The following is a 23,659-nucleotide window of genomic DNA, read 5'->3' on the forward strand; positions in this document are numbered from 1 at the left end:
AGAAGAATGGATGAACACAGTAAGAAGTTTAACAAAAAGTTAGAAAATACAAAGAAGAGCCAAAGGAGGTGAAGAATTCAGTCACTGAAATAAAAAATACACTGGAAGGAATCAACAGGAAATTCAATGACACAGAGAAATGGAGAAGTAAACTGGAAAACAGAGTAGTGGAAACCATTCAAGCTGAACAGAAAAAAGAATTTTTAAAAATGAAGATAGTTTCAGAGACCTCTGAGACAACATAATGCATACTAACATTCTCATTATAGGGGTCTGAGAAGGAGAAGAGAGAGAGAAAGGGATAGAGAACTTATTTGAAGAAATGAGTGAAAACGTCCCTAAACTGGGAAAGGAAACAGACATTCAGATCCAGGAAGCACAGAAATTTACAAACAAGGTGAAACTAAAGAGGAACGTACCAAGACACATTAAAATGGCAAAAATTAAAGATAAAGAGAGATTCTTAAAAGCAGAGAGATAAGCAACTAGTTATGTATCAGGGAACTCCTATAAAACTATCAGCTGATTTTACATCAGAAACTTTGCAGGCCAGAAGGGAGTGGCATGATATATTCAAAGTAATGAAAGGGGGAAGAAAAAACCCCCTACAACCAAGAATACTCTACCTAGCAAGGCTATTATTCAGATTTGAAGGAGAAATAAAGAGTTTTACAGACAAGTAAAGTTAAACAGTTCAGCACCACTAAACTGGCTTTACAAGAAATGTTAAAGAGACTTTTCTAAGCAGAAAAGAAAATACCACAACTAGAAATATGAAATTTATGAAAGAAAAATTCAAACATTTATAAAGCTAGTAGGAAGGTTAAGAGAAAAGGTAGTAAAATCATCTATATCCACAATAAGTAGTTAAGGGATACACACATAAAAAGATGTAAAATGATGTCCAAAACATTAAATGTAGTGAGAGGGGAATAAAAGTACAGAGTTGTTGGAATGTATTCAAACTTAAGTGATCATTAACTTAAAATAATCATACACACACACACACACACACACACATATACACATTCGTTTTATATGACCCTCATGGTAACCACAACGCAGAAATCTGTAACAGATACACACACAGAAAAGAGAAAGGAATCTAAACATAACACTAAAGGTAGTCATCAAATCACAAGGGAAGAAAGCAAAAGAAGAAAGGAACAAGAAAGAACTACAAAAACAACCAGAAAACAACTAACAAAATGGCAATAAGTATAAACCTATCAATAATTATTTAAATGGAAATAGACTAAATACTCCAATCAAAAGACACAGAGTGGCTGAATGGATTAAAAAAGAGAGAGACCCATGTATATGCTTCCTACAAGACACTCACTTCAGATCTAAAGACACACACAGAGTTAGGTGAGGGGATGAAAAAAGGTATTCCACTCAAATGAAAATAAAAAGAAGAATGCTGGGGTAGCAGAACTTATATCAGACAAAATAGACTTTAAAACAAAGACTGTAACAAGAGACAAAGAAAGGCATTATATAATGATCAAGGGATCAATGCAACAAGAAGATATAACAATTATAAATATATACGCACCAACACAGAAGCACCTAAATATATAAAACATATAATAATAACATAAAGGGAGAAATTTCCAGTGACACAATAAAAGTAGGAGTCTTTAACACCCCACTTACATCAATGGATAGATCATTCAGACAGAAAATAATAAGAAAACACTGGTCTTAAATGATATAAGTCCACAAGATGGACTTAAAAGATATATATAAAACATTCCATTTAAAAGCAGCAAAATACCCATTGTTTTCAAGTGCACATGAAACATTCTCTAAGACAGATCAAACATTAGGCCACAAAACAAGTCACAATAAACTTAAGTAGACTGAGACCATATAAAGTCCTATCTTTTCACACCACAGTGGTATGAGACTAGAAATTAACTACAAGAAAAAAACTGTGAAAATAAAGAACATTTGGAGGCTAAACAATATGCTAACCAATGGGTCACTAAAGAAATCAAAGAGGAGGTAAAAAAAATACCTGGGAGGAAAATGAAAATGGAAATACAACAATCCAAAACCTATGGGACACAGGAAAAGCAGTTCTAAGGGGAAGTGTACAGCAATACAAGCCTACATCTCAAATCTCAAAAAAACAAGCAAGAAAAATCTCAAATAAACAATCTAAGCTCATACCTAAATGAAATAGAAAAAGAAAAACAAACAAAACCTAAAGTTAGTAGAAGGAAGTAATAAAGGTGAGAGCAGAAATAAATAATATGGAGACTTAAAAAACAACAGAAAAAAATCAATGCAACTAAGAGCTGGTTCTTTCAAAAGAAACAAAACTGATAAACCTTTAGCTAAACTAGTCAAGATAAAAAGATAAAGGTCCCAGATAAATAAAATCAGAAATGAAAAAGGACAGAAATACACAGGATCATAAAGATATTATATGAAAAATTATGTCAACAAAATGTACAACCTAGAGTAAATAGATAAATTCCTAAAAATGCAGAATCTCTCAAGACTGAATCAGCAAGAAATAGAAAACAGGAACAGACCAATTACCAGAATTGAAACTGAATTAGTAAAAAAAAACAAACAAAAACCAAACCAAAACAAAAAAACTCCCAACAAACAAAAGCTCAGGACCAGATGGCTTCACAGGTGAATGCTGCCAAAGATATAAAGCAGAGTTAACACCTATCTTTTTCAACCATTACAAACAACTGAAGATGAAGGAACACTTCTGAACTCATTCTACGATGCCAGCCTCACCTGGATACCAAAACCAGACAAAGACACCACAAAAAAAGAAAACTGGGGAGGGGGGAGGGACCTTGAAGATGGCGGAAGAGTAAGATGTGGAGATCACCTTCCTCCCCACAGATACACCAGAAATACATCTACACGTGGAACAACTCCTACAGAACACCTACTGAAGGCTGGCAGAAGACCTCAGACCTCCCAAAAGGCAAGAAACTCCCCACGTACCTGGGTAGGGCAAAAGAAAAAAAGAAAAAACAGAGACAAAAGAATAAGGATGGCACCTGCACCAGTGGGAGGGAGCTGTGAAGGAGGAAAAGCTTCCACACACTAGGAAGCCCCTTCGCGGGCGGAGACTGCGGGAGGCGGAGGGGGGAGCTTCGGCACCACGAAGTAGTGCACAGCAACGGGGGCGGAGGGCAAAGCAGCGAGATTCGCGCACAGAGGATCGGTACCGACCGGCACTCACCAGCCCGAGAGGCTTGTCTGCTCACCTGCTGGGGTGGGCGGGGCTGCGAGCTGAGGCTCGGGTTTCGGTTTTGGACGGAGCCCAGGGAGAGGACTGGGGTTGGCGGCTTGAACATAGCCTGAAGGGGTTAGTGCACCACGGGTAGCCGGGAGGGAGTCCGGGAAAAGTCTGCACCTGCCGAAGAGGCAAGAGACTTTTTCTTCCCTCTTTGTTTCCTGGTGCGCGAGGAGAGGGGTTTAAGAGCGCTGCTTAAAGGCTTTAACTCCAGAGACGGGCGCGAACCGCGGCTAAAAGCGCGGACCACAAAGACGAGCGTGAGCCGCGGCTAAAAGCATGAACCCCAGGGACAGGCGGGAGACGCTAAGGCTGCTGCTGCTGCCACCAAGGGGCCTGTGTGCGGGCACAGGTCACTATCCACACCCCTCTTCCACGGAGCCTGTGCAGCCCGCCACTGCCAGGTTCCCGGGATCCAGGGACAACTTCCCCAGGAGAACGCACGGTGGGCCTCAGGCTGGAGCAATGTCACGCCGGCCTCTGTCGCTGCAGGCCTGCCCTGCACGCAGTGCCCCTCCCTCCCCCGCTCCCACCCCGGCCTGAGTGAGGTGGAGCCCCCGAATCAGCGGCTCCTTTAACCCCGTCCTGTCTGAGCAAAAAACAGACGCCCTCCAGCGACCTACACGCAGAGGCAGGGCCAAATCCAAAGCTGAGTCCTTGTGAGCTGTGAGAACAAAGAAGGGAAAGGGAAATCTCTCCCAGCAGCCTCGGAAGCAGCGGATTAAAGCTCCACAATCAACTTGATGTACCCTGCATCTGTGGAATACCTGAATAGACAACGAGTCATCCCAAATTGAGGAAGTGGGCTTCGAGAGCAAGATCTATGATTTTTTCCCCTTTACCTCTTTTTGTGAATGTGTATGTGTACGCTTCTGTGTGAGATCTTGTCTGTATAGTTTTGCTTCCACCATTTGTCCTAGGGTTCTATCCGTCCATGGTTTTTTAAAAAATTTTTCTTAAAATTAATTTTAATAACTTTATTATACTTTTCTTTCCTTCCTTCCTTCCTCTCTCCCTCCCTCCCTTCCTTCCCTCCTTTAGACAACAAATCATCCCAAATTGAGGAGGTGGTCTCTGAGAGCAAGATTTATGATTTTCTCCCTTTACCTCTTTTTGTGAGGGTGTATGTGTATGCTTCTGTGTAAGATTTTGTCTGTATAGCTCTGCTTCCAACATTTGTCCTAAGGTTCTATCCGTCCCTTTTTTTTTTCTAAGTAAATATTTTTTAATTCAATAACATTATTATACTTTATTTTATTTTACTGTATGTTCTTTCTTACTTTTTTCCTTCTTTCCCTCCTTCCTTCCTTCCACCCTCCCTCCTTTCTTTCCTTCTTTGCTTCTTTCTTTCTCTTTCTTTCTTTCTTTCTTTCTTTCTTTCTTTCTTTCTTTCTTTCTTTCTTTCTTTCTTTCTTTCTTTCTTTCTTTCTTTCCTTCCTTCCTTCCTTCCTGCCCTCCTTTCCTTCTTTCTTTCTTCATACTTCTAATTCTGTCTACTTTTTCTCCCTTTTATTCTGAGCCGTGTGGATGAAAGGCTCTTGGTGCTCCAGCCAGGAGTCAGGGCTCTGCCTCTGAGGTAGGAGAGCCAACTTCAGGACACTGGTCAACAAGAGACCTCCCAGCTCCACATAATATCAAGTGGCGAAAATCTCCCAGAGACCTCCATCTTAACACCAGCACCCAGCTTCACTCAACGACCAGCAAGCTACAGTGCTGGACAACCTATGCCAAACAACTAGCAAAACAGGAACACAACCCCACCCATTAGCAGAGAGGCTGCCTAAAATCATAATAAGGCCACAGACACCCCAAAACACACCACCAGACATGAACCTGCTCACTAGAGAGACAAGATCCAGCCTCATCCACCACAACACAGGCACCAGTCCCCTCCACCAGGAAGCCTACACAACCAACTGAACCAACCTTAGCCATTGCAGACAAACATCAAAAACAGCGGGAACTACGAACCTGCAGCCTGCAAAAAGGAGACCCCAAACACAGTAAGATAAGCAAAATGCGAAGACAGAAAAACACACAGCAGATGAAGGAGCAAGATAAAAACCCACCAGACCTAACAAATGAAGAGGAAATAGGCAGTCTACCTGAAAAAGAATTCAGAATAATGATAGTAGTGATGATCCGAAATCTTGGAAATAGAATGGACAAAATGCAAGAAACAGTTAACAAGGACCTAGAAGAAATAAAGATGAAACAAGCAACGATGAACAACACAATAAATGAAATTAAAAGTACTCTAGATGGGATGAATAGCAGAATAACTGAGGCAGAAGAAAGGATAAGTGACCTGGAAGATAAAATAGTGGAAATAACTACTGCAGAGCAGAATAAAGAAAAAAGAATGAAAAGAACTGAGGCCAGTCTCAGACACCTCTGGGACAACATTAAATGCACCAACATTCGAATTATAGGGGTTCCAGAAGAAGAAGAGAAAAAGAAAGGGACTGAGAAAATATTTGAAGAGATTATAGTTGAAAACTTCCCTAATATGGGAAAGGAAATAGTTAATCAAGTCCAGGAAGCACAGAGAGTCCCATACAGGATAAATACAAGGAGAAACACTCCAAGACACATATTAATCAAACTGTCAAAAATTAAATACAAAGAAAGCATATTAAAAGCAGCAAGGGAAAAACAACAAATAACACACAAGGGACTCCCCATAAGGTTAACAGCTGATCTCTCAGCAGAAACCCTACAAACCAGAAGGGAGTGGCAGGACATACTGAAAGTGATGAAGGAGAAAAACCTGCAACCAAGACTACTCTACCCAGCAAGGATCTCATTCAGATTTGATGGAGAAATTAAAACTTTTATAGACAAGCAAAAGCTGAGAGAGTTCAGCACCACCAAACCAGCTTTACAACAAATGTTAAAGGAACTTCTCTAGACAAGAAACACAAGAGAAGGAAAAGACCTATAATAACGAACCCAAAACAATTTAGAAAATGGGAATAGGAACACACATATCAATAATTACCTTAAATGTAAATGGAATAAATGCTCCCACCAAAAGACACAGATTGGCTGAATGGATACAAAAACAAGACCCTTATATATGCTGTCTACAAGAGACCCACTTCAGACCTAGAGACACATACAGACTGAAAGTAAGGGGATGGAAAAAGATATTCCATGCAAATGGAAACCAAAAGAAACCTGGAGTAGCCATTCTCATATCAGACAAAGTAGCCTTTAAAATAAGGACTATTAGAAGAGACTAAGAAGGACACTACATAATGATCAATGGATCGATCCAAGAAGAAGATACAACAATTGTAAATATTTATGCACCCAACATAGGAGCACCTCAATACATAAGGCAAATACTAACAGCCATAAAAGGGGAGATCGACAGTAACACATTCATAGTAGGGGACTTTAACACCCCACTTTCACCCATGGACAGATCATCCAAAATGAAAATAAATAAGGAAACACAAGCTTTAAATGATACATTAAACAAGATGGACTTAATTGATATTTACAGGACACTCCACCCCAAAACAACAGAATACACATTTTTCTCTAGTGCTCATGGAACATTCTCCAGGATAGATCATATCTTGGGTCACAAATCAAGCCTTGTTAAATTTAAGAAAATTGAAATTATATCAAGTATCTTTTCTGACCACAACGCCATGAAACTACATATCAATTACAGGAAAAGATCTGTAAAAAATACAAACACATGGTGGGTAAACAATACACTACTTAATAATGAAGTGATCACTGAAGAAATCAAAAAGGAAATAAAAAAAATACCTAGAAACAAATGACAATGGAGACACAACGACCCAAAACCTATGGGATGCAGCAAAAGCAGTTCTAAGGGGGAAGTTTAGAGCAATACAAGCCCACCTTAAGAAGCAGGAAACATCTCGAATAAACAACCTAACCTTGCACCTCAAGCAATTAGAGAAAGAAGAACAAAAAAACCCCAAAGCTAGCAGAAGGAAAGAAATCATAAAAATGAGATCAGAAATAAATGAAAAAGAAATGAAGGAAATGATAGCAAAGATCAATAAAACTAAAAGCTGGTTCTTTGAGAAGATAAACAAAATTGATAAACCACTAGCCAGACTCATCAAGAAAAAAACGGAGAAGACTCAAATCAATAGAATTAGAAATGAAAAAGGAGAAGTAACAACTGACACTGCAGAAATAAAAAAGATCATGAGAGATTACTACAAGCAACTCTATGCCAATAAAATGGACAATCCCGAAGAAATGGACAAATTCTTAGAAATGCACAACCTGCCAAGACTGAACCAGGAAGAAATAGAAAAAATGAACAGACCAATCACAAGCACTGAAATTGAAACTGTGATTAAAAATCTTCAAACAGGGCTTCCCTGGTGGCGCAGTGGTTGAGAGTCCGCCTGCCGATGCAGGGGACAGGGGTTCGTGCCCCGGTCCGGGAAGATCCCACATGCCGCAGAGTGGCTGGGCCCGTGAGCCATGGCCACTGAGCCTGCGCATCCGGAGCCTGTGCCCCGCAATGGGAGAGGCCACAACAGTGAGAGGCCCGCGTACAGCAAAAAAAAAAAAAAAAAAAAAAAAAATCTTCAAACAAACAAAAGCCCAGGACCAGATGGCTTCACAGGGGAATTCTATCAAACATTTAGAGAAGAGCTAACACCTATCCTTCTCAAACTCTTCCAAAATATAGCAGAGGGAGGAACACTCCCAAATTCCTTCTACGGGGCCACCATCACCTTGATACCAAAACCAGACAAGGATGTCACAAAGAAAGAAAACTATAGGCCAATATCACTGATGCACATAGATGCAAAAATCCTCAACAAAATATTAGCAAACAGAATCCAACAGCACATTAAAAGGATCATACACCATGATCAAGTAAGGTTTCTTCCAGGAATGCAAGGATTCTTCAATATACACAAATCTATCAATGTGATAAACCATATTAACAAATTGAAGGAGAAAAACCATATGATCATCTCAATAGATGCAGAGAAAGCTTTCGACAAAATTCAACACCCATTTATGATAAAAACCCTGCAGAAAGTAGGCATAGAGAGAACTTTCCTCAACATAATGAAGGCCATATATGACAAGCCCAGAGCCAACATCATCCTCAATGGTGAAAAACTGAAAGCATTTCCACTAAGATCAGGAACAAGACAAGGTTGCCCCTCTCACCACTGTTATTCAACATAGTTTTGGAAGTTTTAGCCACAGCAATCAGAGAAGAAAAGGAAATAAAAGGAATCCTAATCGGAAAAGAAGAAATAAAGCTGTCATTCTTTGCAGATGACATGATACTATACATAGAAAATCCTAAAGATGCTACCAGAAAACTACTAGAGCTAATCAATGAATTTGGTAAAGTAGCAGGATACAAAATTAATGCACAGAAGTCTCTGGCATTCCTATATACTAATGATGAAGAATCTTTAATTGAAATCAAGAAAACACTCCCATTTACCACTGCAACAAAAAGAATAAAATATCTAGGAATAAACCTACCTAAGGAGACAAAAGACCTGTATGCAGAAAATTATAAGACACTGATGAAAGAAATTAAAGATGATACAAATAGATGGAGAGATATACCATGTTCTTGGATTGGAAGAATCAACATTGTGAAAATGACTCCACTACACAAAACAATCTATAGATTCAATGCAATCCCTATCAAACTACCACTGGCATTTTTCACAGAACTAGAACAAAAAATTTCGCAATTTGTATGGAAACACAAAAGACCCCGAATAGCCAAAGCAATCTTGAGAACGAAAAAAGGAGCTGGAGGAATCAGGCTCCCTGACTTCAGACTATACTACAAAGCTACTGTAATCAAGACAGTATGGTACTGGCACAAAAACAATAAGATAGATCAATGGAACAGGATAGAAAGCCCAGAGATAAACCCACGCACATATGGACACCTTATCTTTGATAAAGGTGGCAGGAATGTGCAGTGGAGAAAGGACAGCCTCTTCAATAAGTGGTGCTGGGAAAACTGGACCGATACATGTAAAAGTATGAGATTAGATCACTCCCTAACACCATACACAAAAATAAGCTCAAAATGGATTAAAGATCTAAATGTAAGGACAGAAACTATCAAACTCTTAGAGGAAAACAGGCAGAACACTCTATGATATAAATCACAGCCAGATCCTTTCTGACCCACCTCCTAGAGTAATGGAAATAAAAACAAAAATAAACAAATGAGACCTAATGAAACCTCAAAGCTTTTGCACAGCAAAGGAAACCATAAACAAGACCAAAAGACAACCATCAGAATGGGAGAAAATATGTGCAAATGAAACAACTGGCAAAGGATTCATCTCCAAAATTTACAAGCAGCTCATGCAGCTCAATAACAAAAAAACAAACAACCCCATCCAAAAATGGGCAGAAGACCTAAATAGACATTTCTCCAAAGAAGATATACAGACTGCCAACAAACACATGAAAGAATGCTCAACATCATTAATCATTACAGAAATGCAAATCAAAACTACAATGAGATATCATCTCACACCGGTCAGAATGGCCATCATCAAAAAATCTAGAAAGAGTAAATGCTGGAGAGGGTGTGGAGAAAAGGGAGCACTCTTGCATTGCTGGTGGGAATGTGAATTGGTTCAGCCACTATGGAGAACAGTATGGAGGTTCCTTAAAAACCTACAAATAGAACTACCATATGATCCAGCAATCCCACTACTGGGCATATATCCTGAGAAAACCATAATTCAAAAAGAGTCATGTACCAAAATGTTCATTGCAGCTCTATTTACAATAGCCCAGAGATGGAAACAACCTAAGTGCCCATCATCGGATGAATGGATAAAGAAGATGTGGGTCATATATACAATGAACTATTACTCAGCCATAAAAAGAAACGAAATTGAGCTATTTGTAATGAGGTGGATAGACCTAGAGTCTGTCATACAGAGTGAAGTAAGTCAGAAAGAAAAAGACAAATACCGTATACTAACACATATATATGGAATTTAAGAAGAACAAAAAAATGCCATGAAGAACCTAGGGGTAAGACAGGAATAAAGACACAGATCTACTGGAGAACGGACTTGAGGATATGGGGAGGGGGAAGGGTGAGCTGTGACACGGCGAGAGAGAGTCATGGCCATATACACAGTAACAAACGTAAGGTAGATAGTTAGTGGGAAGCAGCCGCATGGCACAGGGATATCAGCTCGGTGCTTTGTGACTGCCTGGAGGGGTGGGATAGGGAGGGTGGGAGGGAGGGAGACGCAAGAGGGAAGAGATATGGGAACATATGTATATGTATAACTGATCCAATTTGTTATGGGGTAGAAACTAACACACCATTGTAAAGTAATTATACCCCAATAAAGATGTTTAAAAAAAAAAGAGAGAGAACTGTAGGTTACTATCCCTACTGAACATAGATATAAAAAAATCCTCAACAAAATATTGGCAAATTGAATTCAAAAATACATTAAAAGATCATACACCACAATTAAGTGGAATTTATTCTAGGATGCAAGGAGGGTTCAATATCCACAAAATAATCAATGATACACCACAGTTACAAACTGAAGAATAAAACTCATGACCATCTCAATAGATGCAGAAAAAGCTTCTGACAAAATTCAACGTCCATTTGTAATAAAAACTTTCAACAAAGTGGGTACAAGGGAACATACCTCAACCTAATAAAAGCCAGATATGACAAACCTACAGCCAATATCATTATCAACTGTGAAAAGCTGAAAGCATTTCTTCTACAATCAGGAACAAGACAACAATGGCCACTATCGCCACTTTGATTCAACATAGGACTGGAAGCGCTAGCCACAGCAATCAGGCAAGAAAAAGAACTACAACGCATCCAAACTGGAAAGGAGGAAGTAAAAGTCACAGTTTGCAGATGATACTATATTTACAAAATCCTAAAGATGACAACCAAAAAACTATTAGAACTAATAAATTAATTCAGTAAAGTTACTGGATACAAAAGCAATTTTGTGTTTCTTTACACTAACAACAAACTAATAGAAAGAAAACAATCCCATTAACAATTGCAACAAAAAGGATAAATATCTCAGAATAAATCTAGGGAAAAGGTGGGAAAAGAGCGCTTCTTCAATAAATGTTGCTGGGAAAACTGGACAGTTACATTCCAAAGAATTAAACTGGACTACTTTCTCACAACCTATAAAAAATAAACTCAAAATGGGTTAAAGACTTGAATGGAAGATGTAAAATCATAAAATTCCTAGAAGAAAACACAGGCAGTATGCTCTTTGACATTGGTCTAAGCAATATTTTTTGGATACGTCTCCTCAGGCAAGAGAAGGAAATGCAAAAATAAACAAATGGCACTACATCAAACGAAAAAGCTTTTGCACAATTAAGAAAACTATTAATAAAATGAAAAGACAGTCTACTAAATCAGAGAAGATCTCTGAAGCAATAATATCTGATAAGGGGTTAATATCCTAAATATACAAAGGTTCCATATAATTCAACGTCAAAACAAAATAAAACAAGCTGATGAAATTATGGGCAGAGGACATAAATAGACATTTTCCAAAGAAGACACAAATGGCCAACAGATGGATGAAAACATGCTCAACATCACTAATCATCAGGGAAATGCAAATCAAGACTACAATGAGATATTACATCATACCTGTCAGAATGGCTGTAATCCAAAAGACAATAAACAATGTGTTGGCAAGGATGTGGAGATAGGAATCCTTGTGCACTGTTGGCAGGAATGTAAACTGGTGCAGCCACTATGGAAAACAGTTTGGATGTCCCTCAAAATTTAAAAAACAGAACTACCATAAGATCCAGCAAGTCCATTTCTGGGTATTTTTCTGAAGAAAACAAAAATGCTATTTTAAAAAGATTCATGCACCCCTATGTTCATTGCAGCATTATTTACAATAGCCAAGATATGGAAGCAACCTAAATGTCCACTGATAGATGAATGTGGCATATATACATTTATAACAGAATATTACTCAGCAATAGAAAAAGAATAAAATCTTGCCACTTGCAATAACATGGATGGACCTAGAGGTTATTATGCTAAGTGAAATAAGTCAGAGAAAGACAAACACCACATGATTTCACTTGCATGTACAATTTAAAAAACAAAACAAACATAACAAAACAGAAAGAGTCATAGATACAGAATACAAACAAGTGGTTGCCAGATAGAGGAGGGTGGAGGAGTGAATAAAATAGGTGAGGGAGATTAAGAGGTACACACTTTTGTCACCAAATAAATGAGTCACAAGGATTAAATGTACAGCATGGGGAATACAGTTAATAATAATATAATAACTTTATATGGTGACAGACGGTAACTAGACTTATTGTGGTGTTCATTTTGTAATATATAAAAAATATCGAATCACTATGTTGTGTACCAGAAACTAACATAGTGTTGTAGGTCAATTATACTTAAATAAAAAAAAAAAAAAGAAAAATAATAAATGGGAGACGAACCTCAAAAAAACAAGATAGCAAACAATATTCGTCAAAGTTGCTCAGAGACCCTTTTTTAAAATGTTGGTGTGCCACATGCTAGGACACAGATCCAATTATTAGGGAGTTTACATAGCTTCAGTGTAGCCCTTGTTAGCAAGTGGACTTTACATACATAAAGGATTCATATCAACATAACAATAAGAAAAATAATAAACATTTTGCATCAACTGTGAAATTCTGAAGACGTAAGCTGGAATACTGATCATGATGCTAATTTTTGCTAAATATTTCAAGTTTGGTACAAAGTAGAACTATATTTTTGGGCTTCCCTGGTGGCGCAGTGACTGAGAGCCTGCCTGCCAATGCAGGGGACGTGGGTTTGAGCCCTGGTCTGGGAAGGTCCCACATGCTGCGGAGCAGCTGGGCCCGTGTGCCACAGCTGCTGAGCCTGCGCTCTGGAGCCTGCGGGCCACAGCTGCTGAGCTCACATGCCACAACTACGGAAGCCCACGTGCCAAGAGCCCGTGTTCCGCAATGGGAGAGACCACTGCAATGAGAAGCCTGCACACCACAATGAAGAGTGGCCCCAGCTTGCTGCAGCAAGAGAGAGCCCACGAGCAGCAATGAAGACCCAGTGCAGCCAAATATAAATAACTAAAATAAATAAATTAAAAAAAAAAGAACTACATTTTTAAAACAAGCATTTGAGATAATTTGTCCTAAAAACAAAAACCTATCTTTATGTGCTAAAATTAAAAAAAATTAAATAGCAGTAATTTTGACTGACTTACAAGTAATAATGTCTTAGATGTGAAAACACTAATTTTAGTATCATACCTCAAGGGTGATAATCTCTCCTTAGTTGTCTTAAAAACCTATTTGTAACAGAAGAAAAGAGTAAATCTTCAAAACGCCAGCAGCTCAAATAAAATTCACTTCCCTCAAAAAATAAAGATTAGTACAGAAATAAATGAAATAGAGATCAGAAAAACAGTAGAGGGAAAAAAATCATTGAAATTAAGAGTTGGTTTTTTGAAAATAATAACATTGACAATCCTTTAACTAGACTACTAAGGAAAACAGAGAGAAGACTCAAATAAGTAAAACCAGAAATGAAAGATGAGACATTACAACTAATGTCAGAGAAATAAAAATATTATAAGAAACAACTATGAACAATTATACACCAACAAATTGGACAATCTAGAAAAAATGGATAAATCCCTAGAAACACAATTTGCTAAAACTGAATTATGAATAAAAATCAGAATAGACCTATAACTAGCATGTAGATTAAATCAGTAATCAAAAACCTCCCAACAAAGAAAAGTCGAGGACCATTCAGCCTCACAAGTAAATTCTACCCAACTCTTAAAGAATTAACGCCAATCCTTCTCAAATTCTTATAAAATATTCAAGAGGAGGGAACACTTCTAAAATCATTTCATGCGGCCAGCATTAGCCTGATAGCAAAACCAGAAAACGATACTACAAGAAAAGAAAACTACAGGCCATATCTCTGATGAATATAGACTCAAAAATCCACAACGAAATATCAGCAAACCAAATCCAACATCATATTATGAAAGGTGCAGGGGCTTCCCAGGTGGCGCAGTGGTAGAGAGTCTACCTGCCGATGCAGGGGACATGGGTTCATGCCCTGGTCTGGGAGGATCCCACATGCCACGGAGCAGCTGGCCCTGTGAGCCATGGCTGCTGAGCCTGCGCGTCCAGAGCCTGTGCTCCACAACGGGAGAGGCCACAGCAGTGAGAGGCCCGTGCACCGCAAAAAAAAAAAAGAAAGGTGCATACACCATGACCAACTGGGATTTACCCCTGGAATGCAAGAATGTTTCAACTTATGAAAATTAACTAGTATGATAAACCATATTAACATAACAAATGTTACAAATCACATGATCATCTCAATAGATGCAGAAAAAGCATTTAATAAATATTCAACAACCTTTCACATGATAAAAACATTCTACAAACTAGGAATAAAAAGAAATTACTTCACTATAATAAAGATCATATATAAAAAGCCCACAGCTAACATCACACTCAATGGTGAAAAACTGAAGGCTTTTTCTTTAAGAAAAGAAACAAGACAAAAATGCCCACTCTTGGCATTTCTATTCAACATGGTACTGAAGTCCTAGCCCAGCCATCAGAGAAGAAAAAATAATTAAAGACATCTAAACAGGAAAGGAAAAAGTAAAATTATCTTTGTTTACAAATTCCATGACCTTAAATACAGAAAACTCTAAAGATTACACAAAAGAACTGTTAGAACTAAGAAATAAATTCAGCAAAGTTGCAGGACACAAAAGTCAACGTGTAAAGATCAGTTGCATTTCTATAAACTAATGATGAACAATCCAAAAAGGAAATTAAGAAAACAATTCCATTTACAACAGAATCAAACACAATAAAATACTTTAGGAATAAACTTAATAAAGGGAGTGAAAAGCTTATACAATAAAAAGTACGAAACACTGCTGATAGAATTTAAAGACGCAAATAAATGGAAAGACACCCTATGTTCATGGATTGGAAGACTTAATATTATCAAAATGCCCATACTATCCAAAGTCACCTACAGATTCAATGTAATCCTTATCAAAATCCCAATGGTAGTTTTTGCAGAAATTGAAAAATTCACCTTCACAATTCATATGGAACTACAAAGAATCCTGAATGCTCCAAATGATATTGAGAAAGAATAACAAATTTAGAATCCTCACACTTCTCCATTTCTAAACATATTTCAAAGCCATAGTAATCAAAAAATTATGGTAGTGGTATAAAGACATACATGTAGTCCAATGTAACAGAATAGACAGTCCAGAAACAATCCCATCAACTGATCTTCCACAGGGTCCCAAAAGAACACAAAGGAGAAAAGATAATCTCCTCAACAAATACTACTAGGAAAACTGGATGTCCACGTGAAAAAGAATGCAAGTTCATCCTTAACATACACCATACACAAAAGTCAACTCATCACAGATTTAAATGTTTAAGCTTTGAAACTATGAAACTCCTAGAAGAAACCACAGAGGAAAAGCTTCTTGGCATTGACATTGGCATTGATTTCTTGGATACGACATCAAAACAACAGGTAACAAAAACAAAAATAGAGAAACAGGATTACATAAACTAAAAAGCTTCTGCACAACAAAGGAAACAATCAAGAGAGTGAAAAGGCCACCTACAGAATGGGAGAAAATACCTGAAAACCACATATATGATAAGGGAATAATATTCAAAATATATAAGGAATTCCTAAACTCAAGGGCAAAAAACCCAAATAATCTGATTAAAAAATGGTCAAAGGATCTGAATAAACATTTCTCCCCAGACAACACACATATGGTCAACAGGGCTATGAAAAAATGCTCATCATCACTAATTGTCAGGAAAATGTAAATCAAAATCACAAGGAAGTATCATCTCATGCCTGTTAGTATGGCCATTGTTAAAAAATATTTTTTTAAAACAACCCAGAAAATAACACATGTTGACATGCATTTGGAGAAATTGGAACTCCTGTGCATTGTTGGTGTAAATTTAAAATGATTCAGCCACTGTGGAAAACAATATAGAGGTTCTTCAAAAAATTTAAAGTAGAACTATCATATGACCTAGCAATTCCACTTGTGGGAACTGAAATCAGGATCTCAAAGACATATCTGCACACCATGTTCACTGCAGTATTGTTCACAATAACCAAGAGGTGGAAACAACATAAATGTCCATGGACGAATGAATGGAAAAAGAAAATGAAGTAAACAATGGAATATTGTTCAGTCATAAAAAAGAGGAAAATCCTGTCATATGCTGTAACATGGATGAACCTTTTACGTTAAGTGAAATCAGCCAGTCACAGAAGGACAAACACTGCTTGTTGCCATTTATGTGAAGTATCTGAGAGAGTCAAACTTATAAAAACAGAGAGTAGAAAGGTGGTTGCTAGGGGCTGGGGAGAGGGGGAAATGGGAGAACTGCTGTTCATGGGGTATTGTTTGTCATGCAAGACGGAAAGTTTCTACAGATCTACTGTACAACATGGTGTTTATAAAGTTTATAATACTGTACTATTCACTTAAAATTTTATTGAGGGAGATCTCACATTATGTTTTTTATCACATTAAAAAGAAAAAAAGTATTTCCAAGCTTTCCTTTGAGGTGGGAGCTAGAGTCCTATTGGGCCCTGGGACGTGGTTCACTTATTCCAGTCAAGACACAACTTTCCCATCTCCACGCACACAGAGCTAGGGAGGCAGAAGCTCCAGGGACTAGCCTTCAAAGGTCAGAATATATAAACTTGATACCAAACTAATTTCCAGACTTGGGGATTAGAAGAAAGGACCCTGACAGGAAATGGTATGGTCAAACACTTACCCAGGTAACTGGAAATCATTTGCAGTGTTAAATACCAGGACTTGAAAGAAAATGTGTTTCTAGATTTAGGTAGGATCTAAATGAAGATAAATAACTAAATAAATGAGGGATAAAACTAATCCATAGTATAAATACCCATTGAAACAAGTGGTACCACAATCTGAACCTGAATAGACAATATGAAGTCTAACTTATCAACTTATATTCAACATTTCTAATTGAATATAATTAGAACACAGCTCATCCACTCCCTCTGATCACATACAGTCACATATACATGTATGTAACCTTTTATATTTATAAAATGTAATATATATACATATATATATAAATAATTTCCAAAACAATTTTTGCACCAGAAACAAAAAAAAAATCTAAAAGAGAATTTAGATATCAATTAAACAGTCTTTTGGGTGTTTGATGTGGCCTCCTTGTACAAAGTGAATATTTTCTAGGTAACCTGTCTAATTATCACTTCATAAACTTTTACAGGCTTCATTTTTTTGTATCTACTTTTACCTTTTGCAAGTAAAGAACTGTTCCCTTTAGTACAGCATAAAAGGTCTTCCATCCTCGCTTTCCTCTTGGAGCTAGAAAGGGAAAAAAAATTGAAAAATTTTATTTGATGGAAATTTGCGTTTTTCGAAGGAGAACCTAAAAGGTCAACACGGTGATTATGCTTCAATGTTCCTGGTTTATTTGCTACCGAGACTAATAATAATGAGAACTAAAATTTTCTTGAGCCTTACTGTGTAACAGGCAGTATTATCTCATTTAATCCTCACAATAACACTGTGAGGTAGGTACTATTACTCTTGTCTTTTTATAAAACTGAAGCACAGAGAAGTACTCTGCTTATGGTCACATAACTAGGAAGAGGAGAAGCAGGACTCTGAGTCCAAGCAGCAAGGCTCTGCGGTCCGTGCTCCAGTAGAGGTGACTAAAAGACTGAAAAAGCAAGAGGCATATTGGAAATACACATTAATCTAAGGGCTCACGAACCAGAGCCTTCATGGCTTCGTCAAAGTTTCCAGGAATCATAAGAAAAAAGTCCCGGAATATAAAAGGACTCCTCTTGGCCTTTCTCCCAAACATCCACCAGCTGGACTGTAACTTTAATTATTATTACTCCTGTGGCAATTTGTGATACCTCTGCTGCAGATCATGCTGCCCTGTAACATAATTTTTTTTTCCTAAATGTCTCTTTCAGTAGACTGTGAATAACCTGAGAACAGATATCCTTCATCTTCAGAATTCACAGAACCTAGCATAGTGCAAGGCAGACATTAGGCACCTTTATAAAAATTCTCCAAACTAAGTTTCTTCCGGAAGTCCTTATATTTCCTTTATTTATATTTTCCTGGAGTATAAAGTAGAATTTCTCTATTGACTTATATAAAACTTTACAGATTGTCCTAAAGTAAAAGCACAGATTAGCAAAACAGTTTACTATTTATTCTTAATCTTGATAAAATTAAAATCTGTAACTGGAAAAGGTTATTACCTGAATACCATTTTTCTAATGTCTACCAAATATGCAGGAAGGGCCATTTATTCTTATTCTGTTATCAACTATTTGGCTGTCTTTAACCTGGATGCCTGATTAAATTAGGAAGTGCATTATTCTTAAGTAAATCTTTTAAATCTCCTTTGACTGAAGAATCGTTAGACTTGGAAAGTAGGTGAATAGCCACCTACAGAACACGGGTGCTCCTGCCAACACCATACTGAGATATCCACCTGGCAAAATAGGACTCAAAACATCCACTCTGTAGGTTTCCAGGGGAAATAAAAAAATTTCATCCCATCTGTTTCCATCACGTAAGGTTTTAAAGTGTGTACTCAAAAATAAATGATCAAAAAATGTATGCCATAATCTTCTTTTTTTAAAAAAATTTATTTATTTTATTTATTTATTTTTGGCTGTGTTGGGTCTTCGTTGCTGCACGTGGGCTTTCTCTAGTTGCAGTGAGCAGGGGCTACTCTTTGTTGCGGCGCGGGGGCTTCTCATTGTGGTGGCTTCTCTTGTTGTGGAGCATGGGCTCTAGGAGTGTGGGCTTCAGTAGCTGTGGCTCGTGGTCTCAGTAGTTGTGGCTTGCAGCTCTAGAGCGCAGGCTCAGTAGTTGTGGCACATAAGCTTAGTTGCTGCACGGCATGTGGGAACTTCCTGGACCAGGACTCAAAGCCTTGTCCCCTGCGTTGGCAGGTGGATTCTTAACCACTGCGCCACCAGGGAAGCGCCATAACCTTCTTTATAAAGAAAAACAAGTGGCTACTATAAAGAAAGCCATAGATCATCATATATATATATATATATATATATATATATATATGAAATAAATGTTGACTGCCTTTTTCAATAGATGTCAAATTCTGATCTGGGCCATGTGAGAGCAGGGCACACAGAAGTGGCCCCGGGCTGCAGGAGCTGCTGCAGAGCAGGACAGAGGCAGTGGTGTGGTGGAGGTACCTGCTGGAAGGCAGACCAGCTGGTCTTTAGACCTTGTCTCAAACCTCTCCTCTCACCCACTAACCCTAATTCGGTAACTCCCGACCAGTCTCCCAACCTCTCAGGACTTCAGCTGCTTCATTTTAAAATGTGGATAATTCATATAACTTAAGGCAAAGCACTGGCTAATGCTGGAGAAGAACTTAGAGAAACCCTTCTGTTTTCTATAGGAGGAACACAGGTCCTGGATTTGAAAGGCTTTCCCCAAAGCCCTAAAACTAATTTAGTGGCATCTTGAGATTCCTTCAGTTTAAAGATTTACAAATCTAATTTTCTGCTTTTCAAGTAGAAATCTATTAATCTGTTACCAAGGTTGTTACCCCAGTATCATAACCCTGCCCCTCCCTCAAATGCAAACCAATTTATCTAAGTTTCAGGAGGAAGCTGCAAGGAGAAAAAGAAGAACTGGTCAGAACCAACTAAGCCCAAGATGGGGGAAGATTTGACTTCCAGTGACCTTGAGCCAGATTAGCTAATCGACACACCCAATGACACCAGGATAGTTGACAACTGCCATGACAACAACTGGAAAAGCCCATACAAGGACTGAAGAGGAGTGTTGCATCAGGTCCGGATCCAAACCACACCTCTATTCGTGAATATTCCTCCCTCTCTTTCCAATTCCCACCCTTTCACCTGGACCCTCCTATGTACATTGTGTCTCTGCCCGAATTGGGTTGAGAAGTTGATTTGGGAACCGAGTTCTGGCTTCTTTCCATTCTTTGGCCATTGAATAAAGGCTGTGCTGTCCCAGGCTCTTCATTGGTTTCATTAGTGGCTGTGTGAATCCGAGCAGAAAAAGAACCTCCTTGACGGAGACAAGGAGTCTCCACCCGGGTTAGGACCCCAGTGTGGGTCTAGTCCACCAATTTGGTAACAAATTTGTGTACATGTTCACAAAACTTTTAACAGATCTTCATCTTTACCACACTAAGCCTCCTAGAAATGGATCCGAAAGATCTCTCCAACCAAACTCTGATCGCAAGTCACCTGTGGGTGACCAATGCTGAGTCAGGGAGCATTAACCCTGTATGCCATGCTCTATTTTTCCAGCTCCCACAGAAGTGTAAAACTTAATCTTGTTTTTGGTCAATTATAACTTAGTTGTTTTACGCACACCACAATGTTAAAAATAAGACACTAGTATTACCTCCATTTTACAGTGGAATTCAGGGAAGAAAGGGACCACTGTGCACTAAACAGGATGGGAAGGCTGTTGAGGCAGCCTCAGCGGCCCTGATTTTAAAGCCACACACACACAGTGTGGCTATGGCTTTTGCACCCTCAGGGAGGCTTGCCATGTGAAACACAAGGGCTGGACCCCACTGAATGAGGAGGATTGTCCCTCATAATGACAACTGTAGAGGGAGTTAAATCTGACATCATAGCACATTCATTATTAAGTACAGAAGGCTGGGGAAAGAGCTATAACTGTAGTTACATAATGAACATGGTGGAAGGAATCAGTGAAGTTACTGACTGGAAACTGGATGTATCCTACTGCAAGGCTCTAACTACAAGGGTGGTAGCAGGTTGGTAGGTAGATGCATTTAAACAAATATCTGGGTGCCTACTGTGAAAAGGTGTTTGCCAAACTTGATCAAAAGATACTGTTTTGTGCACTAGACTACGCTTCCACGGCTATTTTTAACATGCATACCCAGAGTCCAAAGACTGCTTTCCTTCTTCTTGAAAATAAAAGAATCTTGGTGTATTTTAACTCATCAACTGTCTCCAACCTTACATGATAACAGTGTCTATTACTTTTGTCTTGTTTAATACTACTGAAGTAGACATTTTGTATAAATTGCCACTGTCTGCTTAGATTTTCCCTCATGTTTACTATAATATTACCTTTATTTGTTACTTCTGTAACTCAGGTTGTTTTAGGAAGCCATTTTCAACTACTTATTGAAATCTATACTTAGAAGTTCTTTTAGTGAGGGTCTTTTGGTGGCAAATCTTTTTCTGTTTTTCTTCATATGAAAATGTCTTTATTTCATAAAAAATTCTAGGGACTTCCCTGGTGGCACAGTGGTTGAGAATCTGCCTGCCAATGCAGGGGACACAGGTTCGAGCCCTGGTCTGGGAAGATCCCACATGCCACAGAGCAACTGAGCCTATGCGCTACAACTACTGAGCCTGTGCTCTAGAGCCCATGAGCCACAACTACTGAGCCCATGTGTCACAACTACTGAAGCCTGCGCACCTACATCCCATGCTCCACAACAAGAGAAGCCACCGGCATGAGAAGCCCAAGCACCGCAAAGAACAGTAGCCCTCGCTCGCCACAACTAGAGAAAGCCCGTGCGCAGCAACAAAGACCCAATGCACCCCAAAATTAATTAATTAAAAAAAAGTCTAGGTGGACAATTACCTTTTCTCATGAAGACATTACTTCATGTTGTTTACGTACAGGTTTCTTCACGTTTATCCAGCTCTGGGCTTCGCAGGTATCACTTCCAAACACTTGTAGTCATCATATGTTTGAATACTGCCTCTCCATTGTCTCCGCTATTGAAACTTCTGATACTCTAACTTCTCAGTCTACCCCACAGGCGGCTTCACTGCTCCTTCATACTCTGTCTTTTTGTCCTCTGTGCTAAAAGCTGGTAGTTTTATCTCCAGTACTCCTTGGGCACCCAGATCCACAGACGCCCTGAGGGATTAGCAGTCCCAGGGCTAGCTCACTTCCTAGATTTGTACTCATTTCCCTTTCATTGTTACAGGTTCATCCACTCATTTAAAAGGTGTTTAAAAATATTTTAATCACTTTTAGATGTTTCATAATGTACGAGTTTTGGAATTTGTAGGCCATCGTGTTGCCAAAAAAGAGTTTCTCATTTTTTCTTTTCTTTTGAAGAATTCATTCACAAATTTTATCATCTAGAATTCATTTGAAGCAGGATAAGGAGATAGGAGCGGAGGACAGGATGAGAGAAACTAGAACAAGGAAGGAGGCTGTTACAATCGCCCACATGAGAGAAAAAGCCCAAAATATGGATAGAGGTGCACAGTAAAGACAAAGAACTGGAAAGAAAGGGGAAGGCAGCAGTGCTAACTGAGCACCTATACTACAGTGCTCTGAGCACTGGGCAAGCATTATAAACGTTCTATTTGATCCAAATGATCCTTTCAGTTAGGCATCATTGCCTCTATTTCACATTGATGTCTCCATTATAACTACATCTGCAGCTCTGAGAGGTGGTGTAAGCTACTGAGGGGGCTACCTACATACGGATTTCAAAGCTACTGTCTAGTGCAACTCGGAGGAGGAAACATGTTCTATGGATACATTAAGGGGAAACTCTCCAGGTGACAATCCTTTGCAATAGTCAGGCGTACTACTCCAGTGAGGTAAGCACAGACGGCAGGGAATGAGAAGATAGGACAGCAGGGGAATGCAAGTCAGGTGTGTTCTCTGATCTCGCTGATGCCTTCAGAAGCACCCCTGCTCATGGCGATGCAGCTCAGAACTGAGCCACGATCCTGTGTCTGCCCCCTAGCTCACCCAGCATTTTGCAGAGTAATAAGGCTAATAGCAGTAATAATTGTAGCAGTAGTGATAGCATCAGCTAACATTTATCGAGAACATACTGTTTTAAGCACTGTTCCAAAACTGGATGTGTGTTAACTAAAGCCCACAACTCTGTGAGGAGCCACTTCTATATTCTTCATTTTACAGATGTGGACTCTGAGACTTCACTAACCTGCAGCACTAGGCTCCCCATCGCACTGGCCACTTTTACTCTGGTTTGTATGCAGGGAAAGAGCAGTCAAACTAGACTCATCCACACTGAGTTGGTTGACTCTGAGATATAGGGGTGATATTCAAAGTAAAACAAGAAACAAAAAAGTCAACAGGCCTCTGTGACTTTTTACACCACACACACAACACATTTCTGCAAAAGAGAAATTCGCAGTTGTTCCAAACCTGAGCAGTAGTGAAACTATCATTAAATCTTCAATATTATATAATAAAC

At 38.7% G+C, this 23,659-nt stretch overlaps 1 protein-coding gene across 3 annotated transcripts in view; it reads right to left on the reverse strand.

Moving 5' to 3' along the window:
- PSD3 (pleckstrin and Sec7 domain containing 3) overlaps nt 1-23,659 on the reverse strand; it is a 566,767-nt gene that overhangs the window by 59,331 nt on the left and 483,777 nt on the right. For all 3 annotated transcript variants that reach the window (XM_065900035.1, XM_065900036.1, XM_065900037.1), the window contains one exon: nt 17,687-17,757. In XM_065900035.1, the coding sequence (XP_065756107.1) occupies nt 17,687-17,757 (71 nt within the window). The remainder of the gene's footprint in view (nt 1-17,686; nt 17,758-23,659) is intronic.

This window comes from Phocoena phocoena, chromosome 21 (assembly GCF_963924675.1).
Source record: "Phocoena phocoena chromosome 21, mPhoPho1.1, whole genome shotgun sequence".
Taxonomy (NCBI): domain Eukaryota; kingdom Metazoa; phylum Chordata; class Mammalia; order Artiodactyla; family Phocoenidae; genus Phocoena; species Phocoena phocoena.